General features: G+C 45.4%; 1 protein-coding gene across 1 annotated transcript; it reads right to left on the reverse strand.

Moving 5' to 3' along the window:
* Positions 1 to 311: 311 nt before the first annotated feature.
* Positions 312 to 27,556, reverse strand: COG4 (component of oligomeric golgi complex 4). The gene is made up of 19 exons (XM_081216140.1): positions 27,380 to 27,556; positions 25,655 to 25,737; positions 24,625 to 24,739; positions 21,703 to 21,877; positions 20,259 to 20,452; positions 17,890 to 17,995; positions 17,203 to 17,360; positions 16,415 to 16,473; positions 14,209 to 14,342; positions 12,373 to 12,491; positions 11,645 to 11,811; positions 10,681 to 10,846; positions 6,521 to 6,583; positions 3,360 to 3,476; positions 2,667 to 2,759; positions 1,724 to 1,807; positions 1,420 to 1,521; positions 1,058 to 1,186; positions 312 to 836 (listed from the first exon to the last, which is right to left on the reverse strand). Exons 1-19 carry the CDS (start codon positions 27,548 to 27,550, stop codon positions 702 to 704), a joined length of 2,370 nt encoding a protein of 789 aa, XP_081072266.1. The 5' UTR covers positions 27,551 to 27,556; the 3' UTR covers positions 312 to 701.
* Positions 27,557 to 27,660: the final 104 nt, after the last annotated feature.

Raw genomic sequence — 27,660 nt, forward strand, 5'->3', positions numbered from 1 at the left:
CTGCTCTTCAAGGTTGTCCTCATAAAGATCTTTTTTGTTCCTGCTGGGAGCAATTCCCACTTACCCTGGCACTGTGGGAAACTGCCCCTGGAATGATCCAACTTCTGGTGCTGAGGGCCCAAGAGATGGGATGAGGGTCTGGGATTGGATGAGGCACCTGTTATCATGTGGGTCCTGGTGGTGGCCACGTGCCTCTCTGGGTGTGGGAGGAGGCTGAGGATTTAGGCCTTTGCCTTCACATTTCAGTGCAACTGATGGACCTGTCTTGCTCTGTAGCATCCAGCCCTTCCTGGAAACAGCACACTGGCATCTCTTCAAGGAGTATCTTTATTTAGGGTGATCATAAACATCACAGCCTCTCCTCGGAATAAACCTAATTCCTTAGGTCCCTAGATAAACCTAAGTCCTTTAAGACTGGCAGGGAGGCAGCCCATTTGCTGTAGTGTCCAAGGACGAGAGAATGACTACCTGTGCAGGAGACTGGCTTGCCCTGTCTTGCCCACCTAATTAGGAGCCAAGGGGGACCTACCTCACTTGGTGGGGAGAGACTGTCCTCCAAAGCACCCTGACAGGTCTGAGAACAGAGAGTGGACTGCGTCGGGGCCTTGTTTCCATGCTGCCAGCAGTGCAACAGTCTGGGCTGTGGCCACTTAGGGAATGGGCCCCAAAGCGTGATGGGCCAGGTGGGGTCACCCTGGCAGCTACAGGCGCAGCCTCTTGATGTCCTCGCTGCGGAAGTCTATGCGCAGAGCCAGCACCTGGCGTACTTCAGCAGGAGTGAGGCGCCACGTCAATGGGCCAGAGTTGGCGCCCCAGTAATCTAGGATCTCGGTCACCTACAGGGAAGAACAGAGACGAGTCAGCAAGGAGGGGCTGTCTTGAGAGGCGGCCTTGGGCTCCACCAGAGGCAGAGCAGGGCTGCCCAGGAAGAAGGTGGCCTGCAGGGCTGGGCTGCCGGTGGAGACTTGGTTTTGAGGGAGCGGCAGGGATTCAAATTTTGTCTCTGCCTCTCTTCCCAGTCCCCTTTCCCTGGCTAGGCCAAGGGAGCCCTACATACCCGCTCCAGATTGAGGACTGTGGCCATCTGGGAGAGCCGGGCAAACTTGTCTCGGATGGTCCAGGTGGTCACCGTGGTGAGGTAGGCAATGAGTGACCTCAGTTCCTTGTCAAACTGCAGACCGCCCAGCTGCAAGGGAACACGGGCCCGGTCACTGTTTAAGGCCTGGCCCTCTGGCCAAGCAGAACTGGCCCCCAGTTTCGCTCAGTGCTGGGCTACAAGGCCAGCTGGGCCTCAGATGGTGCCTCAGCTGGCCCCACTGACTCAGGGCAGGACAGGGCCTGGGCAGACAGAGGGGACAGACTTGTCTTCCTTAGAGGGAAAGCAACAGAGCAGGGGGGCCTGTGCTCCCTTGACATTACCCGGTTGAAGGTGGACTTCAGCACCACTTTCTCCAACTCCACTGCGACAAGGCTGGTCGTGAGGCTGGTCAGGCTGTCGTAGATGACTGGAGACAGGCTGGCCTGCAAGCAGGTTAGGCATCAGCGGGAGTCCCACCTCACCCCTCTGCCTCCCAGGAGTCTTTCTCCTGTGGGAGTATTTCTGTGGCCTGGGGCTCAGAAGAGCTTCCTGGGTTCCCAGCAGGAGTGTGATGAGAAGCCTCAGGCTGCTGACTGGGGCAGAGGTGGGTAATTCTATAGGCTGGTCCCAAGACCCCCTGCTCACCTTGAACTCTGCCATTTGCTGCTCCAGATTAAGGATGAACTGTTGTACCCAAGGGTCATTGGCCTCGTAGTCATTGAATTCTTCCTATTATCAGGAAGCAAGGTGGGTCACCAGGGGCGTCTCCAAGAAGGACCATTCACCCCCTCCCTTGTAGCTTATGACTCATCCAGCCTAAAATCAGCTTAAAATCAGGCTGGCAGAAACTGCTGCTGTTTCTGCATCACACTTCTGACCAGCAAACAGCCCTGGGCTGCAGCAGTGGCCCACGCAATATGGCAAAGCTCCTGGCAGTTTATCCCCTCTGTATCTCATGTTATACAGGAATGAAAAGATTAGGCTAGAGGGGCTTCCCTGGTGGTGCAGTGGTTAAGAATCCACCTGCCAATGCAGGAGACACAGGTTTGAGCCCTGGTCTGGGAAGATCCCACATACTGCAGAGCAACTAAGCCCGTGCACCACAACTACTGAGCCTGCGCTCTAGAGCCCACGTGCCACAACTACTGAAACCTGCACGCCTAGAGCCTGTGCACCGCAACAAAGAGTAGCCCCTGCTCACTGCAACTAGAGAAAGTGCACGTGCAGCAATGAAGACTCGGGGGGGGAGGGGGGAGGGGGGGAGGGGGGGAGGGGGGGAGGGGGGGAGGGGGGGAGGGAGGTCCCAAGTCTATAAAATGTGGGGCAAGAAGAGGCTCAATAAATGAGAATGCGTCAGGTCAAGGCAAACTCCCTTTAGATGTCTTTCGGAGCCCTCTGACTGCAGGAACAACCTGTTTCTGGGAGGAACCACCTGTTTCTGGGAGGAACCTAGCCTTCGAGCACGAGAGAAGTGGGCCTGAGAAATATGTAAGGTCTAGTGTGTTCAGACAGCTCCACTGCACTCCAGCTGTGGGCTGGGGAATGAGGGGTAATCCTGGGCTTGGTGGCCGTCCGTGGTCAGGCTGACCTCCTCGATGTTGTGGGAAACAGAGAGAAAGGTGTTGATCCAAGGCTGCACCTGCGGCTTGATGGCTGTGCTGTTTAGCTCCATCAGCCCTTCCTGTAGGACAAGGCAGAGACGCATCAGACACAGAAGACACATGCCTCCATCCCTTCCCTTTCTCCTGCTCTACCCATCCTTTGACTGTCACGGCATCCTTCCAGCCATGAGGCTTTTCTGCAGGCCCTGTCTGAAGTCTAACAGAAATAATGCTAATCAAAGACGCCAGGAAAAACCTGTTCCTTTCCAGATATATTCTGATTCAGGTCCAGGCCAGAGATGAGACCATGGGGTTGGTCTGTTAAACTCTAGAAAGAAGAGATTTGAGTGCCTGGTACTAGGCAGCACCTTCAGCTAAGGCCAAGCAGATCTCAGTACCCACATGGTTCAATTTCCTCTGAGGACCCTTCTGAGGGCTCCTGGCACTGGAGATTCTAGAGGACCAGAATGCAGCTTGTCAACGTGACAGCTGCACTGCTGAGAAACCTTTAGTCTTCAAGGGACTCGCACAAGTTCAGTGGCTTGCACTCTGCTCCCTCGTGCCTCCTCTTCCCCCCTCCCGTTTCCTTATATGCACGAAGCCCATGATAAGCCAGTGACAATATTCTCAGACTCAGACACAGGCCCAGGATTCAGGCAGCAGTTGAACCTGGGGCTTACCTGCAAGAGGTCTCGGAATTTGTTGGACACGGCAACCAAGTCAGAAAGGCAGCTGTCAAACTTGGCCTGGGCCTGCTCCCCTCCAATGCCTTGGTTGAACAGCTTGGTGCAGTCACTCTAGGGGAGAACACCCAGCCATCAGGCTTCTGAGCATGCCTGGGCCGTGGGCATGTGAGGAGGGCGAAGAGGCCAACATGAAACCAGCCATTTCTCCTATTCCAGCCTCCTCTGGGAGCAGCTCTGGTCAATCCGAGGCAAGAACCCTGGCTGGGTCTCAGGAAACCTGAATTTGATCCTGTGGCTAGTCATTTGGCTCCCACTTCCCTCTTTGTAATATGAGGGTATTGGTGTCAGGGGGTGTGAGTAAGAAACACAAATATCAGAAGTTTTTCACACCTTTAGAGTCAGGCATTCCTGGCTTCAAATCCTGCCTCAGCCATGTATTAGTTGAGCGACCTTAGTCAAGTGATTTAAAGCTTCTGAGCTTTTTTTTTTTTTTTTGCGGTATGTGGGCCTCTCACTGTTGTGGCCTCTCCTGTTGCAGAGCACAGGCTCCGGACGCACAGGCTCAGCGGCCATGGCTCACGGGCCCAGCCGCTCCACGGCATGTGGGATCTTCCCAGACCGGGGCATGAACCTGTGTCCCCTGCATCGGCAGGCAGACTCTCAACCGCTGCGCCACCAGGGAAGCCCTAAAGCTTCTGAGCTTTAATTTCCTTGGCCATAAAGTGGGAACACATTCCTGCTCTCATGGTGGTTGTGAGAGTTGGATGAGATGATGCACAAAGTGCTTAGCCCAGTGCTTGGAACGTAGTAGGCACTAAGGAGACACTAACTTTTGTAATAGGATCTGCTTTGTAAATAATTTGGTCTGGCTGCCCAGAGGATATTGTCAGGACCATAGGTAAGATTTAAGTGCTTACTGCGTGCCAGGCCCCCCGTTTTAAGCATTTTACTTTTATTAATTAAAGTACCTTTCTTATGGAGTAGGCACTATTATTATCCCTACTGTATAGATGAGGAAACTAAGGCACAGGGAAATTAATAACTTGCCTAAAGCCACACAGCAGTAAGTCGTGAAGCTGGGATTCAAGCTGGGAATTATGGCTCCAGAGCACCTGTTCCTAATCCCACACTAAGGTCTAGCTGTAGAGAATGCCACAGGGGAAGCTGCTTCAGGTTGGCAGGAGCTGCCTGCATTTCCTATAGCCTCCTAACAGTTGGTGCCATTTTGGCTACAGTAGGAGCAGCTGTGAGGAAGAGCTGCAAAGGGACTGATCTAGCAGGGAGAGGTCCTTGGTCCCCGTGGCAGCTCCAGTACTTACTATCTTTAACTAGCCTTTTAACCTCATCTGTTAAAGGGACGTCACACCACCTGACCTGCCTGTCTCAAAGGACTGCTGACGGGGTTGAGAAAGAATACATGTGAAATGCAAATCTGGGGGGGGGGCGATTTATGGGAATTGTTTTTCCAGCTCTGTTATCCTTCTTTTCATTCACTTGGCTAATTCTGCTGGCTCAGTTCTGAATTCCTAACATTTCCCAAAAATTTACTTCAAAATCCAACAGACTAATTAACGTTAAGGAAAAAGTCTGGAATACAATCTAACGTGCCATGACTTAAAAACAATGACGACAACTACCTTGTTGAACACTTATAACGCGAGAGACACTGCGCTGCTGGTAGTTTGTGAATGCTGCTCTTATTTTATTCCATTTTAAGGCTTTTTTGGGGGTGAATTCCTAATCTGGTCCAGTTTACACTGTAAACCCCCACCTGACTGCTCTCTCCGAGCCTCCCTCAGGAACCCCGTCAGCAACTAGGCCCTCTTCTCATGTGCTGGCTCCCGGCCTCCTCAGTCTGCCCAGCCCTAAAGCCAACACTCAGCACCAGCCTCGGCACTGAGCCCCACGCTTCTGGAGCCAAGCATCTTCCCTGGTATGAGTGTCCGCTGGGGAGGCAGGACTCTGGCTTCCCTCTTCTCCCAGAGGCAGAGTTGGGGAGTGGTGGAGAGCTGGGCTCTTCGTTTTCTAATACTTAACAAAGTGATTGCTCCATGATGTTACGTATAACTACTAATACAATCATTAACTACCACTGCATGCCGCTCATGTACCAGGTGCTTTATATTCTCGTTCAATTCTCACAACAAACCTGTGGGGCAGAGAGCATTACCCCTGTATACAAAAGAGGAAACTGAGGCTCAGGGAGGTTAGAGAACTTGCTTCAGGCCACACAACTGGTCAGTGGTCAAGTGGGGACTTGAACTCAGGGGTATGTGACTTCCAAGCCCAAGCAATTTCCACTGTTATATGGCCTTCCTTTAAAAAAGGACGACAGCAACTGGCTCTGTACAGGGTTAAGTGAACCCTATATCATCTTTTCTTTTTTTTTTTCCGGTCATGCCACGCAGCTCGTGGGGTCTTAGTTCCTCGACCAGGGATTGAACCTGCGCCCTCGGCAGTGAAAGCACAGAGCCCTAACCACTGGACCGCCAGGGTATTCCCCCCATATCATCTTAATCTCAAAATTTATAGAGGGTTTTATCACTTTTATAAAGTGCTTTCAATCCTGTTTTTTTATTGGGCCACCCAACAAACCCAAAGCAGGGCACCATGGAGATCTGTATCTTGTTTCATAGATGAGAGAACTGAAGCTCAGGGAGTTAAGGGATTTGTCCAAGGTCACATGCCAAGTATGTGCTGGAAGAGCTAATTTGAATTTTGATCTCCTAACTCATGGGTCAGAGCTCTTCCCATAGTTCAGAGATGTCCTGCTACCATGTCATTCACTAATGAATCCCCTCAAATGCTGTGAAGAAGAGCTGGCTCAATGCCAGGGAATGCCATAGCCCCCACTAGGAGGAGTGCACAGGGCTCACTCTCAAAAGGAGGCCTGGGGCTTCCCTGGTGGCGCAGTGGTTGAGAGTCCGCCTGCCGATGCAGGGGACACGGGTTCATGCCCTGGTCCGGGAAGATCCCACATGCCGCGGATCGGCTGGGCCCGTGAGCCATGGCCACTGAGCCTGCGCGTCCGGAGCCTGTGCTCCGCAACGGGAGAGGCCACAACAGTGAGAGGCCCGCGTACCGCAAAAAAAAAAAAAAAAAGAGGCCTGGGGAGGCTACAGCCACTGAAAGCTGATAGGCAATTTCCCCCGTACCTCCAGTGTCTTCTTCAAAGTGGAGATGTTTTCACTGCAGACTTCCACGTTGTTCAGGGTCACCTGGGAGACAAGGACAGAAGAATGTGACTTCCTGCTCACTATTATTTGTACCCACTCCAAGGCCAGACTGGCTGACAGCTGCACTCCTGAGGCTGGGGGGGGGGGGTGCTAAGGACCACCCACACCAGTGTCATCAGGCAGGGGGCTCAGGTCTCGGTGGGCAGAATGGTGAACCAGGCTCGCCCTTTCTCCTGGGCTTGACACAAAGGCAGCAAAGCCATCTGACCTCAGAGGTAGTGACCCAAGGTTTCAGGTCTTTTTGTTCCATGTTTAGGCATGCAAGTCTCGGAGAAGTCCTTGGGCTCCAAACCTCCAAGCCCAGGTCAGTGATGCAACGGCTGACGTTGATTAAAGAAATGCTTCCTGAGAGCCTGCCACCTATGAGGCATTTTCTCATCATTAGTTCTTTGGCTCTGTTGAATACCTTCTGCAAAACAAGTATAGTTGACCCTTGAACAACGCAGGGGTTAGGAATGCAGTCGAAAATCAGCATGTAACTTAGAGTTGGCCCTCCGTATCTGCATCTGTAGATTCAACCAACTGTGAATTGTGTAGTACTGTAGTATTTACCATTGAAAAAAATCCACGTATAAGTGGACCTGTGCAGTTCAAACCTGTGTTGTTCAAGAGTCAACTGTATTACCAAGCCAGCTCACAGGTGGAAACATGACTCCTAAGAAGGTGAAATAATTCACCAAGGTCAGTCAACTTCTGATTCAGCAAATATTTAAAGTGCCCACTATGTGCCAGGCACTGTTCTAGGTACTGGGAAGAAAGCAGTTAACAGACAAAATCTATCCCCTCGCAGAGTTTACATTCCAGAAGGGAAGTCAATAAATAAGTGTCAGGTAGTGATAAACACCATGAGGAAAAATAAAGCAGGGTAGGAGGACCGCAATTCAAAGAGTGACAGGATTAGAGCCAGGATTAGAATTTAGGTCTCCCCACTCTAGGCCAAGGGCTCCTTCCTTCATAACTCAACGGCCTTATGAGCTTGGTGCAGAAACACCAATCATAAAAAGCAGCATGTGACAAAAGTGACAATTACGGTAAAAACTGCTATGGTCATTTACAGGAAAGACACAATGTTTTGGTCTGAGGCATTCTAGGAAACTCCATGGTAGAGTAGGGAACTGAGTGGAACTTAAAAGGCTGGAACATAATTCTGATAGGAGAGGAGGGTGAGTACATTTCTCCACCCCCATCGGCCTCCTCTAGTCCAGTGTCCTGTTTGATGTTATCTTAATGGTACTTAGGATTATCTGATATTGTCTTGTTTGTTTCTTGTTTCCCTTTCCTACTAGAATGAGAGCTCCAGGAGGCAGGGATCTAGTCTGTCTTCTCTACAGCTGTATCTCTAGCATAGCACCGTCCAAGAGAACTTTCTTGACGATGGCAGTATTCTAAATCTGAACTGTCCAGTACAGTAGCAATAGCCATGTGTTGCTACTGAGCACTTGAAATGTGGCTGGTGCAACTCAGGAGCTGGATTTTTAGTTTAAAGTTAAATTTAAATAGCCACACCATACTGGGCAGTGCAGCTCAAAAACCTAGAACAGTGCCTGATATATAGAAGTTTCTCAATAAATATTTGTTGAATGAATGAATGAGTGAATGACTGTCTTCTGGAGAAAGGATAACATAAGCAAATGCAGAGTGGCATAAAATCCAAAAAGGTATTTGGGGACCAGCAGAGTCAGTGCACAGACATGTGCAGGGAAATGGCAAGAGGTGGAGCTGCAGAGATGGGTGAAGTCAGACTGGGAATTGGGAGCTATGCTGTCCTGTGGACAATGGAGTGGCACTGACGATTATTTAAAGCGGGTGAATGCCACACGAGCACAGCTCTGGTTTGGGAATACTAATTTAGAGGCCTTGTGTGGGAGAAATTAGAGTTTGAGAAGATCACATTGCCTTTGAACTGGTGTGCTGGTGCCATGACCAGGAAGGCCGAGGTGAGGTAGGGAGGGGCTAGTATTTCAAGAGATGAGTCAGAAGCTTCAGGATTTCAGGGTGAAAGAAGAATCCCATAACCCCAGGGATTGAGATTAGGATGTCCCCCCTGTCTTCCACAAAAATACTGCCCTTGTCAGTGTCCTGCAGCTAATACTACAAGATCATGCTGCTGACAATGCTGCTAAGACCACTTACATGGTGGATGGATGAGACTTGAGGTCTTTCATTAGCATGCCACAGCACAAGGCTGCTAACATCGCAAACTTCCAGAGAAATAACTGCACTGTCATGACAGCTCAAGGACGAAGGCCACAACATAAATGTTTCCAAGGCACTTGAGGGGAGGGCATAAGTAAAATCTGTCATGAGGGAAAAATGGATTTGAGTTCAAATGGTATTGATTTCAAATACCAAAAACTTTGATGTCAAAGTTTCCTTGTACTGACAGTCCTTGTAAGCATGGATTCACTGGGCTTATCCCTAGCTCATGGTGAATGATATGAATGAATCAGCACTGTTGGGGAATTCATCTTGACAGCCAAATGAATCAAGGTGACATAAGAAATAGGTCCTACAATGGGAGTGATGACATTTTAAATACTTGGCATCAGGAAAACCAGAAAACTGTCACCAAGCATTTAGCATCACCTTTTCTTGTTGGCCTTATCCTCTGGGCCCTCAAACAATGAAGCTGTCTGAATGGGAGCAGCGAATGTGTGAACACAGCAGCCAGCCTACTGGGGACACGTGGAGCCAAGGGATGGAAAATAGGACTAGAGTGACAGGATGGGTCAGATTCTGGAGGCCTTCAACAAACTGTCCGGCAAAGATGTCTAGTTTTGATATGGTAGGTAGCAAGGAGTCATTTCTGAGCAGAGAAATGAAAGATGAAAATAAGTTTTATAAAAAATGAAATAGAATGCAAACAAAATGAAAAATTTAAGTCAGTTCATGATCATATGAAGCTGGTTGCCAGAAATTTTGGCAAAGTTCTCCAAAGGTGCCGTATTTCAGAGGCAATAGTTTCTTGGAGTTCATCCTCTTTTTTGGCAACAACCATGACATCCTAAAAAGACAGAACCCATGCTCAGGGAAGATATTTTCAATGACAAGGAGAAAGTAAGGTTTCCTAAATAGACTTCATTGGATCTGTCTGAGGACTAGTTACTGTGGGCTCCCCTGCATAGGGGCAAGGTAGATATTAGCATGTTTAGGCTTCTGTCTCTGAAAGCAACATCTTAACTCTTTTGGTGTTATAGGCCCCTTTAAGAATGATAAAAGCTAAGGACCTTGCTTCTAGAAAAAAAAAGGGTCTACATTTTTGCATCCTACCCCCAGGTGTTCAGAGACCCCATCTGTGGACTGTTGACTGAGAGCTCTGCTATCGGATGCTTCTGTCAGGTCTCTGAACCCCAGAAGTCAAGCAGACTCAGGGCCTGGCCAGTGAGGGGGTGGAGCAGAATGACCTCTGATGGCGCTGTACCCACACACGAAAAGACACCATGTGCCAGAAACGCCTGATCACAGGCCCAGGGCTCATCTGCATTCTTTCTGGCTCATCACAAATTGGTTGTTCACAAATTGGTTGTTACCCTGTATAAATCCCTTCGTCCTTCCACGCTTCTCCTTCCCCAGCTGTCACACAATGGTAAGACTGCCGTTCTGTGTAGCAGGACTTTAAGAAGGTCACCTTTCTGAAGAAACTGAGAGCCTGAGAAGTGTGCTAGAAAAGCAGTTTGGTAGGCCTAATGGGTCAGCCCCAACCCATGTTGTGGGATGTCCTCAGGGAAGTGGTCTGGGGGCCTGGCACAGATGTAATCCAAGCTTGATACTCAGTGGAGCCCCTCAACAGCTGGGTAGTGCTCTTGGGAATAAGCGCTGGGGAGAGCTGAGGCACCTAGCCTTCCAGGCAGGGAACAGTGCAGTGAACGTCCTGGCTCGGGCTGCTGTGAAATAGGTCCCTGGGTAAGAAATGGGTTCACAACCTTCTAGGAGGAGCTCTCCTTAAAGGAGGAGCTTTCCTTGTATATAGACACTGGAGGAAAAGTCTCCAGTTGAAGCCTTGTTATACTGTGGCTTAGAGGACACAGTTCAACCCCCTGAGATAAATTGAGCGGCTCCCAACCTGTGGGGCTACCTACCAGAAAGGACAGCTTGGCCTCGTCAGTGCTCTCGATGCCTTTAGTGTCAAATTTGCCCTGCTGGAGGCTGCTGTGCATGATGTTCACAGCACTTGTCACCCCACGCTGGATGTCCTGAAACGTGGTGGCTGGGAAGCCCATCCGCAGCTTGTTACACAGAACGTCCCTGGGGGACAGATTGGCATATGAGGACTGACAGCACTCAACCTGGCCTCCAGTTCAGCCCCCAAAGGGCTCACCACCCTGACCAGAAGCGTAAGTTGCTCTTTCCAGGGAATAACCAATCCCTGAGATCACCATACGAGACGCCGAGCAGCCAGGGTAGGAGAGGCCAACACCCTCTCAAAGGCACTGATATGAAAGAATACAGAGGAGACTGGCCAACTCTTCACTCCCTATGAGGCTTTCACTTAATGCCACTGAGCTCCAAAATACTCGAGAAGGCAGTACAGCTTGGTGAAAGGCAGTACCGTGTAAGAGTTGAGAGAATAGGTTTTGAACGTCACACTCCACTCCATATTCTACCATTTATGAGATGTGTGATCTCCCCGAGCCTGTTTCCTCATTTACAAAAGAGAGCTAATGGTTCCTACCTCATAGGGTCGCTATTAGGACTGAACAGGAGCAGGAAGTTAGCACAGTGCCTGGGCTGTCGCAGTGGTAATTATCATTGTTAATATTACAACTACTGCCCTCATCTGAGCTGCCTGGTCTCTTTCCTAGGTCTGAGGGCCAATAACTCCTCCAATCCAGTCCAGGGAACACAGATTTGGCCTATAACATATCTGGTTGCTGTACAACCGCCTGGAGTCAAGGATGTTGTGCTACGGATGGGAGCTTATATCCTGTACAGAACTGAACTACAGTCATGAGGAAAAAAAGGAAGAAACAAATTGGGCCTCAGGAAGCAAGCACAACTGGGACCTTTTTGACTCCTAGAAAGCAGAAAGGGTGTTAAGTGTACCTGAAGTCAGACTCCAGCTCTGTGGTGGCGAGGTTGATCATGGCACACAGACAGTCGATGCTGGAGCTAGACAGGGCCCGCCCAATGCACTTCTTCACAATGTAGAAGACATCGTCCACCATGCTGGATGTCAACTGGCCCTTCTCATAGGTGTCCAGAGCCACAGCCTACACAAAAGGCCAAGCACCCAATGAGGGCCCCAGTTCTGTGTGTCACGGTTCTAGATGGTTCTGGAACAGGCCCTGGCTCTGCTCCCTTTTCTGTACCTTGTCCAGGTTTTTCCCAACAGAGCTTATTCTGGTCACAGCTTGGTGTGGTTCTTCCTTGCCAAAATAGCTCACTTCCCTACTGATCACCACGTTAGGAAATTTAAGTATTTAGGGCGTTTGCCTTGGGAACATCTGTTACGTAGGTTGTAAGACACCAGGCAAGGCCCTTCTTTCCCAGGGCTCTTCACCCACATACCTCCAGGGAGGGAGGGAACAGGTAGGTTCCCTGAGGAGCTGAGGTGTTCTTTTGTGATCCTTGGGAAAGAAGTCCCAGTTGGGTCCATAAAGAGCCTGATCACTCCCAAGATGCCCTCTAACTATTCAAAGCAGTACACTCAGTCTGCATGCAAGGGTATTCTCAAAGCAGGACCAAGAACTATGACATGCCTCGGCCATTCCCTTCAGCCTGGCTTCTTGGACAGGAAGCCCCAAGTCCCAGGGATGTGTCCTCTCTCCTACCTTGTTGACAGTCTCCCTCATGAAGTATTCCTCCATGGTAATATATAGACCAATTAGCTCCTGCATGGTGCAGCTCAGTAGGCAGTTATTGAGGAGTTTGTCCAGGGACTTCTGGTGCTCTAGCAGACAGCCAAGAAAGGAATACTCACCCTTCTTCCCCAAGGGAAATAGATCATTTTTTTCAGGTCCCTTTCTAGTCTCTGTTCCAAATCTGTACGTGATTTACATGGTTATCACAGTACCAATAAAATTTTGTATTCTGCTTAAAAATTATATCACAAATATTTCAATGTTTCTACATGGCTTAGTTTTTCTTCTTTTTAGCTTACTTATTTTTAATGGCTGTGTGGTATCTTCTCATGTAGATGGTCTGTTTTTAGACACCTAGGTTATTTCCAAACATTTTGCCATTATTAGAGATAACTGAAAATCATAGTCATTGGAGATTTTAGTTAATGTTATTGTACAAAGAAGTTTTTACTTCTTTTCCATTATTTCCTTAGAATTAACTGGTAAGACTCAAAAGACGTAAGCTTCCAAAGACAAAGACAAATATATTGGGTACAGACCATTTCATTCTCTAACCAGTGCTATCCAACAGAATTTTCTGTGATGACGGAAACGTTCTGTATCTGTTGTCTAATGTAGTACCACTATTAAGTACTTGAAATGTGCTTAATATGATTGAGGAACTGAATTTTTAATTTTATTTAATTTTAATTAAATGGCTTGTGGCTTCTGTATTAAACAGTGCAACTCTGAACACATATGGTTATTATTATAACAGCAATAAGCACCAAACTCTAAATGAGCATGTATCCTCCTTTAAACACCAATTCAGGGAATTCCCTGGTGATCCAGTGGTTAGGACTCCGTGCTTCCACTTCAGGGGGGCATAGGTTTGATCCCTGGTTGGGGAACTAAGATCCCGCAAGCTACGCAGCGTGGCAAAAAAAAAAAAAAGAAAAAACCACCTGGGTCATATAAATAATTCCCTTGCCGTGTATTATTGATACAAGCCATGCAGAATGCCACAGATGTTGGGTCAGTTTCAGGTCTCCAGTTCAGGGCATCCTGCCTATACTCAACCAGCAGGAATTAAATGGTCTTCTTAAAAACGTGGAGAGTCAATCTGTCCATGAAATAGGACTATGGCACACCTTTTTATTCAACATATTTATCCCTTCAAAAATTGCGACTGGAGGAACTGGGAGACTGAGGGAGGGAGTGAAAGGCTTTCTTTATTTATACCATGTACTCTTTTTGTATACTCTTTATACTACATATTCTTTTCTCAATATTATACCTCAATACTACATTGAGGTATAATTTATATACTATAAAATTCACTCACTGTACATGTACAATTCAATGATTTTTTTTAGAAATTCTATAGAGTTTTGTAACAATAGCCACAATCCAGTTTTAGAATATTTCTATCACTCCTTTAAGTTCCCTCATGAAATTATGTATATTTTTTTTGTTCTATCTACCAACCCATCTATCTTGTGCACATATCACCTACTTAAACACCAATCCCTAAATCTGAGCTGCTGAGAAAGCACAGTGTGGGGAAAAGAGCAGAGGAAAATCATTGAACCACTCTTGCCTTTAGCTTTCCTCATCTGTAAAATGATTAGATGGCCTCAAAGAGCCAGTCCAATTCTAAAATCTGGTAAGTCTAGATTTCCTCCTGGGAGTCAATTTGTCCACAGACCCCCCCACAGACTAATAAGCCCCGATTACTTCCTTATTAAAAGATCTGTGACTTAAGTATTATAAAACAGAGCCAACTATACCCCAACCCATCCCAGAGAACATGGGAAATGCCTTTACCTTGTTTTACTTCTTCTGAGGCCATGGAGTCCCCCACCTCAAAATCTGAGCTGATTCTTTTCCTGAGGAAGCGTAAGTACAGCTCACTGCGGGCATTCATCAGGGTGACCTCAGTCAGGATAGGATCCAGTTCCCTGAGACACACGGAGCAGAAAGAATAAGCAGGACACTGGATTCCTTCAGATTTAAGAGCTACAGGGCAAACATAGTCCCAAACTCCCCTTCCCCCTGGGCCCAGAAGGGTCAGCTCTGCCCAATGGACCTCCTGGCTCTGCTGGTCCAATTATAATCAGAGACAGCTGTCAACCACATATCCCATTTACATGTTTCACCTGAACTATTCACCTCCTAAAATCCTGCCTGGGCTAAATAAGAGATTGGGAGATGTATTTTTGTTAGTGGTTTAAAATTATCTATGCTTCATGTGAAAGAAATCACACCTCCTTAAGCCCTCATGTAGCTGTGCTGGGATTTTTTAGGGTACATCCTTAAACTGTGCCTCACACCCGTTCATCTATCCAGATGAATAGCCAAAACAATCTTGGAAAAGTAAGGACTTGGAGGACTCACACTTTCCAATTTTGAAACTTACTACAAAGCTACAGCAAACAAGACAGTGTGGTTTTACTGGCATAAGAATAGACATACAGATAAACTAACAGTCCAGAAATCTTGATGTTTATGGTCAACAGATTTCCAACCAGAATGCTAAGACAATTCAATGAAGAAAGTGTAGTCTTCTCAACAATTGTGCTGGGATAACAAATATCCACATTACCAAGAATGAAGTTGATCCCCTCCCTCACATTATAGACAAAATTAACTCATTTTCCACACTGAAGTCCAATAGATCTTTTCAAAACATAAATCTGGTCATATTGTAATCACATGATTTCCATAGCTCTTAGGATACAAGACACTGAATGGCCTGACTCTAACAACCTCACCAGGTTCATCTCATAGCAGGCTCTTGCCAACTCTCTGCACTTCAGCTATACTGGCCTTCTTTGGGTTTTTCAAATACACAGGGTCTTTGCACGTGCTTTCCCTGCTCTACGTGTTACACATTTCACCTCTTATTCCTATTTACTCTTTCCGTGCCGCGCGGCATGCGGGATCTTAGTTCCCCAACCAGGGGTGGAACCCCTGCCCTTTGCATTGGGAGCCCAGAGTCTTAACCACTGCGCCACCGGGGGGTCCCCTATTTACTCTTAAAGTCTCAGATCTAAGGTCATTTCCTCAGGATTTTTTTTCTTGAACTTCATCAGCTTAGGTTACATCCCTTTATTACATGCTTCCCTGTACTCTATGCTCAGTATGTTGTAATGGTTAACAGCACCAACTCTAGACTCAGACTGCTTGGATTCTATTCCTGGCTCTGCCACTTTCTAGTTGAATGACCTTGGGCAAGTCACTTAACCTCTCCAGGCTTCAGTTTCCTCATCTGTAAAAAGTGTTTATGGATTAAATCAGTGATCTTAACTGGGGGTGACTTTACCTCCCAGGGTACATTCGGCAGTGTCTGGTGATATCACGCTACCAGCAGCTAGTGGGTTGAGGCCAGGGATGCTGCTAAACATTTTACAATGCACAGGTAGTTCTCCACAACAAAGAAATTACCCAGCCAAAATGCCAATAGTATGGAAGCTGAGAAACCCTAGATTAAATGATTTAATATTGGTTAAGTGTTTAGAACAATGTCTGGCAGACAGTACACACTATATACACGTTAGCTATTATTGTCTACTTTATAGACCATAAATGCCACAAAGAAAGAATTATGTCTGTTTTGTTCACTTTGCTTTCTGACATATCCCCAGTACCAAGGACCAGTGCCTGGCACGTAATATGTATAGAGTAAAAATTTACTGATTGAATGAATACACTTTTATGTTTGGCATTTCTTTTAATAAGCATATGTTACTTTTATTAGAAAAAAGTAAAAGTTAAAAATTTTAGGATAGTAGTTACCTTTGGGGGAGGAGAGTCACTTTGGGGAGTTCAAAAGTATTGGTAACGATCTAGTATTCTTTACAAAACACAAATATGTTATACATATGCTTTTGTTTGTATGCTATATTCCATTTAAAAAAAGTCATAGATAAAGTATTTTTAAAACATAAACCACATTGTAAGAGAGCAGTCTCTGAATGATACTTGATTACCAATTCAAACTTCTATGGGCTGAAGAAAAGAGCATTATTACCTTGGTTCTATTTTTTCTGATGTAGAGTTTCTCATCAAGTTGTTCTGGACATGCCGGAACTGCAATATACCACAGAAATGAGAATGCTCTTCCCCTCCCTCCTTCTATCTGCCCCTCGTTGGTCACTCCAAACTTCTGGCATAAGTATGTTTAGGTTTACTTTGTTTAACAGACAAGCCAAAAGTAAGCTCTCAGGATGAGGAGCCAGAGACTTCCTTTTGATTTCTAATGCTAACATTCACCTCTGTTATCACACTTAAAAGTGATGCTAGTGCTGTTCCAATGGACTACTGTCTAGAGTCTCCCAGAGTTCTAGAAATAAAATTGTATGGGGCTACTCCTATTTCTAAGTCCTACTCTTAGTTTATCTGCTCAAAGGAATGGAGAAACAAAGTTCTAAAAAAGAAAATGTTACCTATAGCACTTAAGGAATGAAGGAGAAATTTGAGACAAATTACTTAACACTGAATAGGACCTTAAGAAGTAAAATTCCATTAAATCACTAGAAGGCACTGTTGTACATTCTGTGATAGAGAAGTGGTCTAACGTTTCTGTTGTGTTCCTTTTAGAAGCCCTTTCTATTTCCTTCTCAGTCATGTACTGAGGCCATAATTAACCTGACAACACCTCAAGTCCAAAGTAAGCTGGTGAGGGACAAGATGCGGGCCAGTCTGCATTTGCCATTTTTCTCCTTGCTGCACCTTTTTTCACTCCCCTCCCTAATTTATTCTATTCAGTATTGCTCGCTAATACTGCTACTAAACCACCTATAAGCCTCCCCTGCTCACCTGCTGGTGGTAGTCCCTCTGCTTGATGAACTTGTCTACCACCTTCTCCACCTGTCTGTCACATTCCACCTGCAGATATTTTATCAGGGTATAAAGTCTCCCTGGGCCATAATAGGTTTCCACTATTGGTTGATGGGTCTCTACAATTCGGGCAATCCCTAGAAGGGAAAAAGTGAGAGGGCTGTATTCCAAATATTCTTCCCACAAGATAAACTCCTTTCTTCCATCCAGGACTGACCTGGGGTCTAATTCAACCCTTTTTGGCTGTTTTACTTCCCAAAATGAACACAAATTGTACTCGTCAGTGCCAGGAGGTGCTAAGCAAATCTGTCTGTTAAATATGCACAGTGCTTAGTAAACCAGCAGGCATTTGATAAATTATGTTAATAGTTTCTACAGGAGCGTCTTTGGAAATAAGCATCACTCTTCCCAGTCATTTATTTTGGGATTAAATTCACTCTTAGAGTTTGGGTCTTGAAGACTAAGGAGAATCAAAACATCTGAGAGACGCTAACTAATCTTTGCTAATCAGGTACTGAATTGGGAAGTTAATTCTCCAATAAGTCAACACATAGCAAACCACAGGATTAAATTAAAGGCATCAGGCTAGCGAGGAGAAAAGAAAAGCTAGTGATGCAGGTGTTGTTAAGTGTCTCCAGTCTCCCGAGAGTGGAAAAAGGGGCTTGCCTTCAAACAGAAGAGTGAGTGTATCTGCAAAGATGACTGCAGCTCTTCGATCACTCATGTCTGTCCCTAGAACCAACAGTAGATTCTCCTCAGCTTTACTGGCCACCTGAAAAAGTAGAAAATCCACATTTTTTTTTTAAAAAAGGTTAACCGCTCATATTTCTGTTTTGAACATATATACGTACATATACGCACAAGAAGAGAATGTTAAAGTTATTTTTTCAACTTTTCTTTTTTTATTTTATTTTTGGCTGCATTGGGTCTTTGCTGCTATGTGCAGGCGTTTTCTAGTTGCGGCGAGTGGGAGCTACTCTTTGTTGCGTTGTGCGGCCTTCTCATTGCGGTGGCTTCTCTTGTTGCGGAGCATGGGCTCTAGGTGCGCGGGCTTCAGTAGTTACAGCACGCAGGCTCAGTAGTTGCGGCGCACAGGTTTTAGAGCATGCGGGCTTCAGTAGTTGTGGCTCGTGGGCTCTAGAGTGCAGGCTCAGTAGTTGTGGCACACGGGCTTAGTTGCTCCGCGGCACGTGGGATCTTCCCAGACCAGGGATGGAACCCGTGTTCCCTGCATTGGCAGGCAGATACTTAACCACTGTGCCACCCGGGAAGTCCCCACATATATTTCTTAGACCAAAGACTAGCTTCAGTTTTCCAAAAAGACCTCCCATTGGCTTTCTTTTTCCCTTGATGCTTGAAAGCCTAGGCAGCACACAGGAACATCCCTTGGGGGCTCTGGGTTGTCCAGGCCTCAGGGAAGACAAAGAACTTAACACAGTTGTTAACTCTTCTTCCATTCAGAGGTATAAATAAAGCTTTCCTTTTCTTTGATAACATCTACAGTCATTAAACTCGGGAGAGAGTCCCAAGTTTCAAATATTGTTTCAAAGTATAACTCAAAGTTATCATTATTATTAATGGTGCTTCGTTTAGCAGGGGAAGGAGTCTAGGTACTTGGAAGAGATTTTTAAGGGATTAACAGTAGAAACCATTTCCAGGTTTCAGATGGCAAAGTACTGATTACCAAAAAAAAAAAAAAATACTGATAAAAGAGTACCATAGGGACTTCCCTGGTGCAGTGGTTAAGAATCCGCCTGCCAGCGCAGGGAACACGGGTTCCATCCCTGGTCTGGGAAGATCCCACATGCCGCGGAGCAACTAGGCCCTTGTGCCACAACTACTGAGCCTGCGCTCTACATCCCATGCGCCACAACTACTGAGCCCACGTGCCACAACTACTGAAGCCTGCGTGCCTAGAGCCCATGCTCTGCAGCAAAAGAAGCCACCACAATGAGAAGCCCGCGCACCGCAATGAAGAGTAGCTTCCACTCGCCGCAACTAGAGAAAGCCCGTGTGCAACAACGAAGACCCAACGTAGCCAAAAATAAATAAATTTAAAAAGAAAAAGTCCCATAAAGCAGTTATATTTTATTTTTAGTTAATTAATTTTTAGAATGGGTAAAACATACTTAAACATTCAAAAGAAACAAAGGAGGGTCTGGTGAAAAGTAGTTCTTCATCTTACCTATGTCTCTTGGTCTCCTAAGTCTCCTCTTGAGAGGCGACCACTGTTAACCATTCCAAAAATATCCTATGTTTATATAAGCATACATTTTTACTGCCACTCCCTTCATTTTAAACATGAATGATAGCATACTGTTATTTAACTTAACCAACCACATGTTAGAGAGTAAAATGTGTCAGCACATATGGAACTGTCTCATTTTTCTTAATGGCAAAATAATGTTCCATTATATAGAATTGAGGGAGTGGGGACAGGATGCACTGTGACATATAGTTAAAAAATAACAACAACCCTGTGCACATATGCCTACTGATGTTTGCTTCTCTCCATCTAAGGATGGGCTGGGCAGAGACGAGCTGAGACTAACTGAAGCCTGTTTCTTTTTCAGTTTTAATCTTAAGTGACCTCACCTGCTTCATCTCAATTTTTGAGACATAAGCCTGGGTTCCCCCCTCACCACCAAGTCTTATTTTGAGACTGAAGCTTGGTTATGAAGTCTTAAAACCACTAACTTCTCTGAATGCTCTTAAAATAAGCCAGTCCCTGGTTGACAGCCTGGAAAGGGTGATTCAACTTGTCAGAGAATCTGCATTTTAATTTTCCTATACTTTCACTTGGTCTGTTGGAAATAAATGTACAGCACCAGATGTCCAGGCCATGCCTGGTACACAGTAGACTGGTAATAGGTAAGTGTTGAATGAATGTATGCATCCAGTCCTGCCAGGATACAGCAGAAAAGGGGAGTCAAATCCAGAGGTAAAAAAGTATCCACAGAAAATGTATCCATCCAGTGCCCCAATCTGCAGGTGGAGAACTGTACATTATCCTGCCAAGCAATCAGGAGCCATACCTGCTTGCAAAGGTATTCTGAGAACTTGCTTAGTCCCTCCTCATGCAAACCCAGCAGTGGGAAGATCTTGAAGAAGCGCTCCACCTGGGGCAGATCCCCTTCCTTTGTGGCAATGGCAAACTTCTCTGTGACAATGGCTTTGAGACGCTGCTCAGCTTCCTGCAGCAATTTCAGGTTGGCATCAATCATGCTGCCTGCACAATGGGGAGAAAATGAGAATTAACGTAAAGAATGGTACTATGTCAGGTATATGCCACCTGGTCTGCACATTCCAAAAATATGTATTGAGCACTTAGTGTGTGTAAGATGCTGTACCAACAATATGGATGATTAAGAGATGAATCAGCCATGATCCTATTGTCAGAGAAATTACAATCAACTGAAAGAAATAAGATTTGTGTGCAAATAACTGTAATAAAATTCAGTGTATGATAAGTGTCATAAGAAAGGTGCCCACAAGTCACATTTCTGGTTGAAGTAATCAGAAAAGGCTTCCTAGAGATGATATTCCATCTCTCAAAGACGGGCAGGATTTTGATACCTGAGCAGGGGGAACATACATTCCAGGCAAGGGGAATGAAATGAGCAAAGGATTAGAAACAGAAAGATGCAGAGTATTTGCTGAGTGTTGCAGATAGTACATATCCTGGTATATAGAGGAGCTCAATAAATGTGTGCACAATGGATGGATGCATGAGTGAATGGCATGAAATAAGGCTAGAAAGACAGCGTGGGTTGAGATCATGGAAGGCCCAGAATACCAAGCTAAAAATTTAATTTTAAATTAAAAAAATATATATTTATTTATTTGGCTGCACTGGGTCTTAGCTGTGGCATGTGGGATCTAGTTCCCTGACCAGGGATCAATCCCGGGCCCCCTGTATTGGGAGCATGCAGTCTTATCCATTGGACCACCAGGGAAGTCCCTAATTTAAATTTTTTTTTTTTTTTTTGCGGTATGCGGGCCTCTCACTGTTGTGGCCTCTCCCGTTGCGGAGCACAGGCTCCGGACGCACAGGCTCAGCGGCCATGGCTCACGGGCCTAGCAGCTCTGCGGCATGTGGGATCTTCCCAGACCGGGGCACGAACCCGTGTCCCCTGCATCGGCAGGCGGACTGTCAACCACTGCGCCACCAGGTAAGCCCCCTAATTTAAATTTTATAAGCAGGCAACATGGTCAAGTGTAAAGAACCCACGGGTAGTAGATCTGGATTCAGTTTTCTTTTCCGTAAAGTAGGAATAACAACCTCTGCCTCGTGATAGTCTAGGACCTACAAAGGGTCTAGTACCAGACAAGGAAGTTTCCTAACAGATGTCCTTTTGGTGGTTGAGACTGCCTAGTTCAGATTACAGATGCTTGTATCTAAACTAGAAATTACAGATGTTTAAACTAGATTACAGATGCTTGTAACTAAACTACAAATCAACAGTTTGGGACGCCAACCTTCTTTGCCCTGTCGGCTGAGCTCGATGACTGACTTGTCCAAGCACAAGTAGCGATGAATGTGGGCTGCAGCCTGCTCATAATCTTCATTTCTCAAAGCAGTCTGAACTCCATCCATGCAGAACTTCAGGTCCAAGATGTCATCAGCTCTCTGAATGGCCTGATAGAGGCGATTCTGCAAAAAGACCTGGTGGTTAGAAACAATGTCCTATTCTTTCAAAAATCTCTCTCCAGAAGGTAGAGTTTCAGGAGCTGAATGTGATTAACCAGAGGTCCTTTTCAGCTTTCACTGGTAAACCAAAAAGCACCACCACTACCACTCACAAAACTTGTTGATGATGGTCAATACTACTGATGGGTATCACACAATTTTGTTTGATTGACCGGATCATTTATTTTAATGGAGGTAGCAACGGGGATAATCCATATTTATATTTGGCTTATATTGTTTAATTTATAACACAATCAAAATGTATTTGACATTTTGGGGACATGATATTGTAAACCAGGTAATAAAATATGGAAAATACATGAAAAGTACTTTTGTTTTATTTATTTACTTTTTATATATTATCTTTATCAGTATTTTGTTCTTTTTCTAAGATTTTTATTGGAGTATAGTTGATTTACAATGTTACAGCGTTTCATTTTTTGTTTCTGTTTTTTTTGGCTGCATTGGGTCTTCGTTGCTGCAAGCAGGCTTTCTCTAGTTGCAGCGAGCGGGGGGTGGGGGGGCTCTAGGGCTCACAGGGTCTAGCGCGCGGGCTCAGTAGCTGTGGCTCGCGGGCTCTAGAGCACAGACTCAGTAGTTGCGGCGCACGGGCTTAGTTGCTCTGCGGCATGTGGGATCTTCCCAGACCAGGGGTTGAACCCATGTTCCCTGCATTGGCAGGTGGATTCCTTTTTTTTTTTTTTAATTTATTTTATTTATTTTTGGCTGTGTTGGGTCTTCGTTGCTGTGGGCGGGCTTTCTCTGGTTGCGGCGAGCAGGGGCTACTCTTCGTTGCAGTGCGCAGGCTTCTCATTGCAGTGGCTTCTCTTGTTGTGGAGCACAGGCTCTAGGCGCACAGGCTTCAGTAGTTGTGGCACGCGGGCTTCATCAGTTGTGGCTCGCGGGCTCTAAAGCGCAGGTTCAGTAGTTGTGGCGCACAGGCTTAAGTTGCTCTGCGACATGTGGGATCTTCCCAGACCAGAGCTCAAACCCGTGTCCCCTGCATTGGCAGGCGGATACTTAACCACTGTGCCACCAGGGAAGCCCTCGCAGGTGGATTCTTAACCACTGCACCACCAGGGAAGTCCAGTATTTTTGTTTTAAAGAAGCAATAACATTTAAGAAAACTTTAATATGTGAGTTGGTAGCTGTGTGGCTATAACGTTTCATGGTAAATTATTTTGGCAGAATCTGAACAAATAGATAGGGAAGAGTTACGCTATTTCACAGGGGAAACCTGAGGCTGGGACTGATTTCTTCAAGAACCCAGATCCTGTGCTTGTGTTCAATACAGCAGCTACAAACCACCTGTCGCTAATGAGTGCTTGAAATATGACTAGTCCATGGGGAATTTCCTGGTGGTCTAGTGGTTAGGATTTGGTGCTTTCATTGCCTTGGCCCAGGTTTAATTCCTGGTTGGGAACTAAGATCCCACAAGCCGTGCAGCACGGCCAAAAAAAAAAAAATTAAAATTAAAACTTAAAGAAAAAAAGAGGTATAAATGTGGCAATAAACTATCTTAAAAAAAAAAAAAGGACAAGAAATGGGACCAGTCCAAATGAAGATGTATACGAGTAAAATACATACTGGATTTCAAAGACTTAGCACAAAATAAGGTAAAATATCTCACTGATACCGTTTCATAGTAATTTCTAATATAATGGGTTAAACAAATGTTATTTTTAAATTGTTAAAATTATATTCACCCATTTCTGTTTTGCTTTTTAAAAACGGTCACTGGGAAATTTTACATCACATGTGGGGTTCATATTAGATTTCTTTTCCAATCTGAATGACTTTTATTTCATTTTCTTACGTAACTGCCCTGGCTAGAACTTCCAGTACAATGTTAAAGAGTAGCAGCAAGAGCTAACATCCTTGTTTTGTTCCTGAACTTGGGGGGAAGCACCTAGTCTTTCATCAATAAGTATATTAGCTGTGGGATTTTCACAGACGCCCTTTATCAGGTTGAGGAAGTCTCTTCTATTCCAAGTCTGTTGAGTATTTTTGTCAAAAGGGGTGTTGGGGTTTGTCAAATACTTTTTCTGAGTCTATGAGATGATCATGTGGTTTGTTTGTTTTTTTTAATTTTACCTATTTTTATTTTTGGCTGCACTGGGTGTTTGTTGCTGCGCACGGGCTTTTCTCTACTTGAGGCGAGCAGGGGTTACTCTTCCTTGTGGTGCGTGGGCTTCTCATTGCAGTGGCTTCTCTTGTTACGGGGCATGGGCTGTAGGCATGCGGGCTCAGTAGTTGTAGCACGTGGGCTTAGTTGCTCCGTGGCAACTAAGGGATCTTCCTGGACTAGGGCTCGAACCCGTGTCCCCTGCATTGGCAGGCGGATTCTTAACCTCTGCACCACCAGGGAAGCCCGATCATATGGTTTTTGTCCTTTATTCTATTGATATGATATGTTACATTCATTGATTTTCAGAGGCTAAACCAATCTTGCATGCCTGGGATAAACCCCACTTGGTCACAGTATAGTCTTTTTTTTTATATACGTTGCTGGATTTGATTTGCTAGTGTTTTTGAGGATTTGTATGCCTATATTCATAACAGCTATTGGTCTGGAGTTTTTTTGTGAGACCTTTGTCTGGTTTTGGTATCTTGCATTAGGTTTCTATTGGATGGTGCTACTCTAATTTCTAATGTGGTAGCTTCTCTACTGCCCTCTACTAACTCAAATATCAAAAGCTCAAGGGGATTACCTTGGCCAGGTCAAGCTGACGGACTTTGCTGGACACATTCTCAGCTAGGTTGCAGGTAAAGGTGATCATTCCAGCTAGCTGTTTTGCATCTCCTTCAATCAACTGCAGGTTGGGACTGGAGACACACATTGTCAGCACACATATCCATAGGGGTAGACAGTAGAAGAGATGGAAAAATTTTTTTGCAGATGGAGACTACGTCTTCTACTTCTTTTGTACCTCCCTACAACTCTTAGCTCTGTTCATTCTATTCAAAGCTTTTCCTCAAGAGTGTTTTAGTGAAAACTCAGGCCTATACTTAATAATAAATTAATTTCAATAACGACTAAAGACACCCCTAAATAGGTACTGCCAAAGAACCTAGACTCCCCCAATTGTTAAGTGAGCATAAAACGCACTAACAATCTAAGAGGATGATGAAATCAAAGACCAATTTTTTTTTTTTTTTTTTTTTTTTTAATGTGGGCCTCTCACTGTTGTGGCCTCTCCCGTTGCAGAGCACAGACTCCGGACGCGCAGGCTCAGCGGCCATGGCTCACGGGCCCAGCCGCTCCGCGGCATGTGGGATCTTCCCAGACCGGGGCACGAACCCGTGTCCCCTGCATCGGCAGGCGGACTCTCAATCACTGCGCCACCAGGGAAGCCCAAAGACCAATTTTTATGACTAGAAACTATACAAAATCTGTAAAAACAGGGGTTCTCAAACTTGAGCTATATGTCAGAACCACTTGGTATGCACATTAAGCTAGAGATTCTAGGGCCCCACCCCCAGAGTTTCTGGTATAATAGGTTTGGGCTGAGGTCCCAAAATTTGCTTTTCTAACAAGTTTCCAAATGTTGATACTTGCTGGTCCAAGGACACTTTGAGAACAGCTTAACTATACCCTTAGGTAAACACTTTACCTGGAGGTAATGCTCCTTTTCAATTCAAACTCAACTTGCATTGTATAACAGAAAGTTAGGAAAAATAGTAACTTATCCAGTGGACCCTAATGGAATTAACAATAGGTCTTGCTGAGATGAGACTCACCCCATCCGATGGAGAGTGACCATTTTACTTTCAATGGTGTTTTGCTGCTCTAAAAGAGCATCCAGCTCTCTCTCCACCACTTTCTGAAACACAGAGAAACAACCTGTCATTAGTATGATCAGAAGGAACCTTAAGAGTTATCTAAGCCAACCACTTAGCTGAAGGGTAAATCCCATTTCAAATGTCTTCTTTCCTCTCACTAAGCTCCCCTAGGACTTTAACAAACAATGCTTCATTTTTGCACTTACCATATTACATAATAATGGTTACCTTATGTGTATCTTATTCCGTCTACGAGATGAACACAACAAAGGGAGAACGTAAACTTTTATTCAATTTCATTAGCATAGTGCCTAACACAGGAAGGCATTTAAAATATAAAGGCTCAAATAAACAAATGAAACTTCTAAAGTGGCAGTTATAAAAAGTCTCTTCTAGTGTATAGTCAGTAGCCAGAAGTGATAAATATAATTTCCTCTCAGCCAAGTCATTTACTGCACTACCTTAACTAATGTAACCTTCTTATGCTTGAGTTTCTTCATCTGTAAAATAGGGACAGTAATATATACCCCATACGACTGTTGTGTGAGCCAAACAAGATAACACATATAAAGTTGTTAACATAGCATGTCGCATATGGCTCAACAAAAGCCATTAGTATTAGCTATATGTTTCTACTACAATAGTCCAGTAGGATCCAGAGGAAAACATGTCCTTGACAGTCATCAAATACAAATACAAAACTAATATTGTTTGTTGTTTGTAAGACTGACTTAATTCCCCCCCCATTCATTGAATGCAAGCTCAGTACTGAACTTCATAAAGCACATCTTGCTGAAAAATGTATTAGAAACTGCTAGAGTTGGTGTAAGTTAATATTATATTTGAAAATTCTCAAGATATCAATGACCACCTCTGCTCCAGTATGAAATTGCCTTTTGTGCTCAACCTTAATAAAACTTTGGTTTAGGAAACAGCTACTAAACTTTTAGATTAGAGTTTAGATCTTTCTTCTGACTGCCAAGGAGCCCAAATGGCATTCAAAATTGTATTGACAGCACCAAGTCGCACGGAAAAGTGAAGCAGGCTGCAAGGAATGAATCTTCGACAGAATATAGCCCACGCCCCTCATTTGACACCACGCATGGATACAAGAGATGAAGTGACTTGTCCAAGATTAGACAGTTGTGCCTGAGTCTTAAAATCTCAAGCTTCTATAAGGCCCTGCATTTAACCGAAACACTAAAATTACACCCCCAAATTCATTCCCCACAGGAGGAAATCTTAAAACGCTTCAAGATTATTTGCAATGATTTCTCGCTTAAATGAGATAATGGGGTAAAAGTATACCATAATTTTTAAAATTGCTAAGCCGTTGCAAGAGAGCCTTTACTCTTATTTTGAAAAGCAAGCGAGTCGGCGTATACCCTCAAGTCTAACTTCACTCTGGCGGAGAAACCTAGAGATTAAGGGCCAGGGAAATCAACGGGGGAGTGGGGGCAGATCGCCTAGATGACAGGAAAACATGCTTGGGGGCATCAGACCGAGTAAACAGAGAAGTCACGTCGCCCCAACTACACTCAACTACACGCTTGCTTCTCGAGTAGGTGCTTTTTTGTTTCCTCGGCAAGAAGAGACCTTCTCACAGCCTGCATTTCCCAAGACTGACGGCTCCTAAGCCCACTGCCGCTGCATCCTCCTGGAAAAAGGAGCTCAGCCCCCCACCTCCTCGCCGCAGAGCCGTTGATACACAGCTTCCAGCTCCTGCAGGTCGGTCAGGGAGCGAATGAGTTCAGTGGATATTCCCGAACAGCTGCCTCCTCCCACGCCGTCAGGCGGCGGAGGCACCCCTAACAGCTTCTGAGAGGAATCGAGGTCTGCCATTTTGGTCCCCATTTCTCGCTTCCGGCCCCGCGAGGACCCCCGCCTCGTTGGCGCGTCACGTCTTTGGGGCTGCCCACGGCAGTGCCCAATGAATTTGTAGTTTTTTGTTTTTTTTAAAGTCT

The sequence above is a fragment of the Mesoplodon bidens genome (assembly GCF_964165515.1).
Source record: "Mesoplodon bidens genome assembly, chromosome: 18".
In the NCBI taxonomy this organism is placed as follows: domain Eukaryota; kingdom Metazoa; phylum Chordata; class Mammalia; order Artiodactyla; family Ziphiidae; genus Mesoplodon; species Mesoplodon bidens.